Genomic DNA, 7,718 nt, shown 5'->3' with positions numbered 1-7,718 from the left:
TAGCCCTAACATTTACTAAAAATACCTTGTTCTAACCCTAAAAATTGAAAAGACCTATACATTTACTAAAAATACCCTAGTTCTAGCCCTAACATCCATCCATCCGTCCGTCCATCCATCTATCTACATTCTATTCTATTTGAAAAACATTAAAAAAGAACCTACAATCTACAAGAACAGAGGGAGGAGGGAGGTAGGAGGGAGGAGGGAGGGAGGAGAGAGAGGAGGAGGAGGGGGAGGAAGGAAGGAGAGAGAGGAGGAGGGCGGCCGACCGAGGAGGGAGAGGAGGGAGAAGAAAGGAGAGAGCAAGAGGGAAGGAGGGAGGAGAGGAGGAGAAAGGAGAGAGCAGGAGGAGGGAAGGAGGGAGGCGGCTTACCGATGAGGAAGGAAGAGGCGGCGACGACAATAGTGGGCGGCGGCGGCGGCGCGACGACGGCAGCGGGCAGCGACAACGGGGGTTGGACGATGAGAGTGTGAGAGTGAGAGTGATCGGGCCGGCGGGGGAAGAGGATAAGGTAGCATTAGCAGTAGCGTTGGTTCGTCACAAGCGCTACTGCTAAGTTCAGCCCACCGTATAGACTTAGCGGTAGAGGTTGGCTGGTGGCCCAGTGCTACTGCTATGTCTCTAGTAGTAGCGCTGGTTCCAGCCGACCGCTACTACTATGTGTAGTACCTGCAGGTGGCCATGGGACTACTTAGCAGTAGCGCTGCAAAAGGTCCCATCGCTACTGCTATTGTTGTACTTGTAGCGTTCGGTGTCAAACAGCGCTACTACTAAGTATCAGTAGCGTTGTGCCTATAACCAACGCTACTATTAAATTTCTATCTATAAGCATTTCCTTATTAGTGACGCCTTTCACGAGGAAAACAATTTTCGGCCATTCAAATTATCTTAACTACAGTGCGTAGCAGAAAGTATTCGTTTTCACTATCTCAGTACTGATGATATAGAACCACTGATTTACTGAATATATATAGTCACATGTGCAACCTACTGCAATGTATTGTACACACATGCATGCTACTGCCCTCCTCCGGGCGTTATCTGCGGCAGTTCCAGTATGCCGCCGAACCAGCGCTTGCAGTCGTAGACGGTGCAGAATGTCTGCAGCGCCGTCATGAGCAGCAGCACGACGGCGGCGAGCAGCGTGAGCAGCCTCCACGACCTGAACACGTAGCGCTTGAGAAACCTTCTCGCTTTCACGGCCGCCCTCCGGTTCCGGTGCGCGTTGACGTCCCTGATCACGCTGTCCAGCAGCGGCACCTTGCTCGGCCGCACTGCCCGGCACATCCCGTTCCACATGTCCGCGGCCTCCTTGTCGCTCTTCATGGTGTTGAAGATGATCCCACACTCTCTCAAGATCTTCACGTCCTTGGGGGTGTCGATGATGCCGTTCATCAGCTCCGTGTACCGCGCCAGCACGAGCGGCCCGCGCACGGCGGCCGTCTCGTATGCCACCAGGTTGCGGAGGATCACCTCCGTGTTGCTGTCGAGGTGGAGGACCGGCAGGGTCAGCGTCGCCGTGGCCGCGTCGAAGCCGATCCCTGCCATGCCCTCTGGAGCCGGCATGAACCGCACGCCGCACGCGGCCAGCTGCGCCACCGACGGGATCATGATCTCCTGCGCCAGCGGCGAGTTGATTATGGTGGACAAGTTCACGCCCTTGAGCCGCGCCTCGACGTCCGTCGAAGCCATGAACTTCCCGAGCAGCGGCGCCATCGCCGACAGCAGCGGCACCTTGCGCATGATCATCCCCGGGAGGCTCGAAGCCGCGCTCATCGGCTTGGAGATGAGGTTCTTCTTGATGAACCGCACAGGCGCCACGTCCAAGCTGGACACCTGCATGCACGCCTGCTTCACCTTGTCGTAGTCCGGAATCTGCTGCGCGAGCGCGTCGAGGGAGAGAACCTCCTCTGGGACCAGCGGCGGGAGCTCCGCGGCGTCCTCCGCGAAGACGGCCGAGGCGGGCACGAGAAAGTGGTAGAGGAGCTCCAGCAGGTGCGCGTGCTTGGCGATGTCGCCGGCGATGGCAAGCGCGGTGGTCTTGATGGGGCACACCTCCCTGATGAAGCGGTCCAGGACGGCGTGCATGGCGTCGGCGGCGGCCTCCTCGGAGGCGTGGCGGAGCTGGAGCGCGCCCGCGAAGAGGAAGAGCGGGATCTGGTTCTCGAGCATCATGGCGTCGCGCACCATGGCGTTGATCCAGTTGGTGGCGGAGGACACCATGTCGGTGGCCCCGTCGACGTGGTAGCTCTCGAGGAAGTCGAGGAGGAAGCACGTGTCGATGGCCATCATCCATGCCAGCGTCTGCCCATTCAACTCAAGGAACCTACATTCATTGTATTTGTACGTATACATGATCAGTGATAGTATTAACTTTCATGACATCTTATATTGAACGCGCTTTTGCCTTAATAAAACATCAATAATGCTAAACATATAAAGAATGCACGCATGTATCTGTTTCACGCATGCATGCAGGGAAGCATTCACCCGAATATGTCTATGCCTAACTGGTTGCGCGCGCAACTCGAATCGTCTTCGTCGCTGTATCATGTGGATCCACACGAGCATGCCCCACCTGATTCCACCCAACAACCCATATTCTTATTTTCTCAGCGCTATACGCGGCACGACGGCAGGAATACAGGTCACATCGTATCTCTCTCGTTCGGCCGTTCCCCATACCTCATTCCTTCTCTCTCTCGTTCCCCATCCTGTGTCTGTCGAATCCGGCTCGCCGCCGGCTCCCTCCTCCCTCGCCATGGCCACGCATCGCCGGGTTACTCCTCCTCCATGGCCCCCTTCCCTCTCCTGAGACGTGCTTCTCACGGGTAGTCGATTGTCCTCCGCCCACGCCCTGCTGCCTCTTTCGCCAGATCCGCCATCGAGGTAAGATGGAGCAGCGTGGCTGCCTCATCGCCATGGTGGGAGGTGGTGAGAGGATGTTGGGCATCAACGAACCACGAGCAGCATCATCACCACCGTGAGCAGTTCGGTTGTGGCCAGATCTAGAGTCCAGCGGCTCGGCGGCAAGGCACAGTGAGGAGTCTAGAGCTCCTCCTCATCTTCCCCGTCGTCTTCCTTGAAAAGTTTAGGTAGCAGTGATTCCTCTCCTTGTTTTTTCTTAAACAAGATTTTTATTCTTTTCTCAATCTTTTCAGATGCATCTGGGTTCGCGTGCGATAGTGGCTTCTATCCGATGTATTTTTCATTCAGCAAGTTTAGGAATATTGATTGATCTTATTCTGTTTCCTCTCCTGCAGTTTTGGGATAGAAGACTGCACTTGTTTTGTCCCTCTCCATACTCAGGAAATTTTTTATTGATCTGAATGTGTATCTTGTAATCGTTACCTGAACTAGTGGAAGAAACGAGGACCTTTTTCTAATGCTATCTCTGAACTGTTTGGTCACTGTAATTATTATTGCCTTAGTTTTGTACATGAAACATAATAATTTAGTTTGCAAATATTTCTCAAGAATCATACTAACAATACATGAATATTTTCAGAAGAACTTTATCAAAAAATCCGAAGGACTTTCTTTAATTGTCTAAGTCAAGTTCTTGGACGGTCAACATAAAGTTCTTTGTTGCTCAGTTGAAGATTTTTATTGAACAGGAGGTGACTTTGTTAACACGGTATCCGAACTTTGCCATAAAAATCAAAAGAACTTTAGAGAAAACTTTGCCATGGCTAATAATTACTTTGTATTTTATTAAGTTCTGTGGGATTTCAAATAGAGTTCTCGACACCCATCTAAAAATTCCCTTGTTATTATCCAGTAACTAATTTCATTGGTTTTTTTCTGACAATAAGTTTCTGACAATAAACTATTAATCACAGATAGTTAGACACACGATTAATCATTCATTAAGCATGTAATTTAATGGTCCATTAGCCATCGAAGCCCATCTGTCTCTCGCGTAGCTGTAGTTTAAAATTGAAATTGTACAGTGGAAACAAAGAGATTCCTTGTGCCAGTCTGGTGTTGATTTGACGCTAGATGTATATGCAATACGGGGGAGAGAGAATGTCACAAGAAAAACTCATATACACTAGAATACAGGGAATCTTTGTGGGACCTGCCTGCATGTTGATTTGACGTGCATGCTAGATGTGTGGAAGAGATATGCGTTGGGCACGCATGCGTTAGAAAAAATCCATGCCCGCATTCACCCATGCAATATGGAATATGGATCCAATGAATGCACGCTTCTTTGGTCATGCAGTGGCTGGAAAGAGACGGACGCAAGGAAGGAATCCCGAGTTCAAGACTTTTGCCGCCTTCTATGAAAATAAGATGCACCTTTGAAGTACTCTCGCCAAAAAAAAATCCCAACTCAAATGCTCCTTCATAAATAGTAAAATCGAAACAAATAAAAAAATTCAAAAGTTTTTCAATTTTCTTTTGAAGGCAAACATTGCTTAGTTTCCTTCCTCATTGCAAATTTTTTTGTGATTCCAAATCACGTTCATGGAGGTCTAGGTAAAAATAACAAAATCAACATTCCAAATTGCTTTTAAAATTAGTCATTTTGGAACAACATTTTTTTTCAACCAGAGCATTGGGAATGTTTTCTTCATGAATTTAACTAACCACTTTACTTGGTTCTATTTCTAGTTATGAATTTAACTAAATCAGTTGCTCGTCGTTTTAGTTGTTGTATTTACCTTGCTAGCACACAAATAATTTCTTGCGTTTATCTTGCATATAATTTGTTGCTTATGTATAAAGCTTGCAATGATATCTTACCTCTCTTATAGGTTCACAAGACTCCCAGAAAATCAATATGAAACAAAAAAAATTGCAATGAAAACAGAACAAAGCTCAGAGGTAAAATTACGACCATGCTAAAAAAACTGCAATGTGGTTTACGTTATTAGGTTCATGGAACAAGTCAAAAAAATTAATAGGCTATCCGAGTTATTGACAAGCATGGTGCATCAGATTGAAGAAACTGAAATAAACACAAAAATCAAGAATCCTAATGAGATCATGATTCAAAAATTTGATAGATGTTGCAACTATATACGGCTGCCTCAGTTTGATTTTATTGATTGACTAAACATAGTGCATTAGATTGAAGAAACTGAAACAAATATAAACATCTAGAATCCTAATGAGATGATGATAGTCATAGATTTGGTAAACGATGTAGGTGTGGAGTGGCTGTGACAACATTCACACTGAGTCAGGAGCGACCACCTACGGTTGGGGCAGTGGTCAATGATGGGAACATCTACCATCGATCGGCTAGTGACATCCCGGCCTAGCGCAAAGTACAAGCTAGCATGATTATTGGACGATCCGTCTTCAACATAATGGCTAGAACATTGTTTCATGTCTGGTGTGAAAACTCTTGTTTTGGCCTTGATTGGTTGGGCTCAGCAGCGATGAACTTGTGTCATTACCTTGTTGAAAGTGTTGTCTCCTTGCATGTGTGTTGGCATTCAGTGGTTGGTCTCGCCAAATAGGATAAAAATCCTTGTCTTGGACGTTTTTGGCCGGATATGGCAAGGGTGGCACGAGGGCGCTTAATTACTTCTTCTTGAAGACGTTGTTGCGCAAAAAGTAGTGTAGTAGATGTTTGTTTCATTTATATTGTAGTATTCAATCATAGTTGCAATTGTTCAATACTCTGATTAATTATTAATAAAATGAATGTATGCATCGTAATGATGCAGGCAGGAGGTTTAACCTACTTTCCGAAAAAAGGTGCCACTGCCATTTTGTTTTTGGGTGGCTAGCTTGCAGAAGTAACTGGATAATGCTAGTTAAACATTGAAAGTATTATGTTCTGTCTGTGTATACGTCCATGTCGTCAGTTTGAATGGTATTTTATTATTATTATTTTATTGTTTGGGAGTGCAAGTTGCAATCCTCTATATAAAAAAAGGTTCCTATTTTATATTTGCCTATCAAATAGTACAACGCTAGATTACAGAATATCATTGAGGATAAGTGTTTCGTGAAAGCTACATGACACCGATTTTGTGATCGCCTGCCGGAAATGTCAAATTACTGTGCTTATCATTGCGTTGTCAAGTTCTCAGCAGCATGCCTTTAAGAAACATTCAAGGCAAAAGTAGACCCTCACTTGGCATTTCAATTTCAGGCAGCACAAGAGAAGATAGCACTCATGTGTGAAGTTTAAAACTCATGCATGGTTCTTAAATAACACAGAATAATAACGCAGAGAATTAATTTGGCGAGTGCTTGATTATAAAAGATAACCCCTAAGAGAGATGAGGCAGATGGATGTGTATAATTAGGGCCGGACCAAAAGCTTGTAGCTCACGAGCTTAATGAATGCTCGGTAGCTTGGTTCGTTAAGCTTGCTGCTCACTTTTTTATGAGAAAAAAAGCACATGTTTCAGCTCATTAAACTTAACAAGCTTAATGAGACTAGCTAGTTTTATGAACAGCTCGTTAAGCTCACTGATATACAACAGACCACATTTTTTTTGTTATAAGTGGCAACATTTTTTGGCACCTCAACATATCTATACCATCTACTCAATCCGACCTAGCCCATGGGAGACAATCCCAATTCTTGTTAACAAGTACTTACGAGCGCTCGCGAGCTTAATGAGGTTAGAACGGACAGAGCAATCAGAGATTTTTTTGCTTGTTAATTTTAACGAGCTTAACGAGTCGAGTCTTAACGAGCACAAGTTTAATGAGCCAACCCTTAATGAGACGAGTAGCTCGTTAGTACAGTTTAATAAAAAGAAAAAGGAAAAAAAAAGTATACGTACGGTACCTGTTGTAGGGGGTCCGGATCATCTCCTGCATCTTGACAAACTTTTGCACGAGGTCGTCGAACCTGCGGTCGCCGGTGAAGAGCTTCTCGGCGCGCTTGGCTGCGGCGAGCTTGTAGCGCTCCATGTCCCTGAGCTCAGTCCGCTGGTAGTGGTAGGGCCCCAGGGCGAAGTGCTGCGGCGAGTACGCCTCGGGCTTGGTCGCCCGCAGCAGCCGCGGCACGTCGAAGACCTTGGCCACGGCGCCCAGCTCCTCCGCCCCGGCCTCCATCCGCCGCCGCACCTGGCTCACCCACCGCGACTGGTGGTCGTCCAGCTCCAGCTCCACGCCGGCGTTCGTGGCAGCCACCCCCACGAACCGCGCCTGCGCCTGCAGCTGCGCCAACGCCATCGAGCTAGCTAGCGCTCGCCGATCTAGATCTCTGCTCTGCTCTTTTCTCCTCCCCTAGCTTAGCTTAGCTGAGCTTAGTCGTTAGTAGCTACTTGGTGCTAGCTAGCTTCTTGCACGATCCGAATTGATCCGATCCGAGCTGTATGTAGCATGCATGTGAGCTGGTTGCCTCCAATGGCTTCTAACTTGATGGAGAGTTAACTAGGTCAATAGGGCATCATGGACTGTGCTTCTGGGTTAGTTGGGTGCTATATAGAGTATGCATGCAAGTGGGTGGGTGGTTGTGTGCGTAATCATGAGTTAAAACCAAGCTAATCAACAGCTATCGTGAAACATGCGCGGAAGTAGATTAGTAGGGTCGTCGTCACCGAGTGAATTTAGAAGAAACGCGCGCCAGAGACCGGGGAATTTTAATGCCAGACGATGGATGAGCTTCTTCTTATGCGTACGTGCGTGTTGGCCGCATGCGCGTGGGCATCACGTCATGAATGTCGTCGTGTTAAACAAACGTTTTGTACGTGGTGGGTGTCGGGGAATGATGGTGCCATGAGCATATCTCGGT

General features: G+C 47.2%; 1 protein-coding gene across 2 annotated transcripts; it reads right to left on the bottom strand.

Moving 5' to 3' along the window:
* Positions 1-906: 906 nt before the first annotated feature.
* Positions 907-7,381, bottom strand: LOC125517481 (putative UPF0481 protein At3g02645). Of its 2 annotated transcripts, none has more exons than XM_087527182.1 (2): positions 6,768-7,381; positions 907-2,330 (listed from the first exon to the last, which is right to left on the bottom strand). In XM_087527182.1, the coding sequence occupies exons 1-2, from the start codon at positions 7,154-7,156 to the stop codon at positions 1,022-1,024; spliced, it is 1,698 nt and encodes a 565-aa protein (XP_087383308.1). In that variant the 5' UTR covers positions 7,157-7,381; the 3' UTR covers positions 907-1,021. The 2 variants fall into 2 exon arrangements, with proteins under 2 accessions (XP_087383308.1, XP_087383309.1); XM_087527183.1 differs by lacking the exon at positions 6,768-7,381 and adding an exon at positions 5,416-6,758.
* Between the last annotated feature and the right edge of the window lie 337 nt (positions 7,382-7,718).

Source organism: Triticum urartu, chromosome 6A (genome assembly GCF_056163025.1).
Source record: "Triticum urartu cultivar PI428250 chromosome 6A, HENAU_Tu73, whole genome shotgun sequence".
NCBI classification, from domain to species: domain Eukaryota; kingdom Viridiplantae; phylum Streptophyta; class Magnoliopsida; order Poales; family Poaceae; genus Triticum; species Triticum urartu.
The sequence above is the reverse complement of the archived record's forward strand: the minus strand, read 5'-3'. Positions and strand labels throughout refer to the sequence as shown.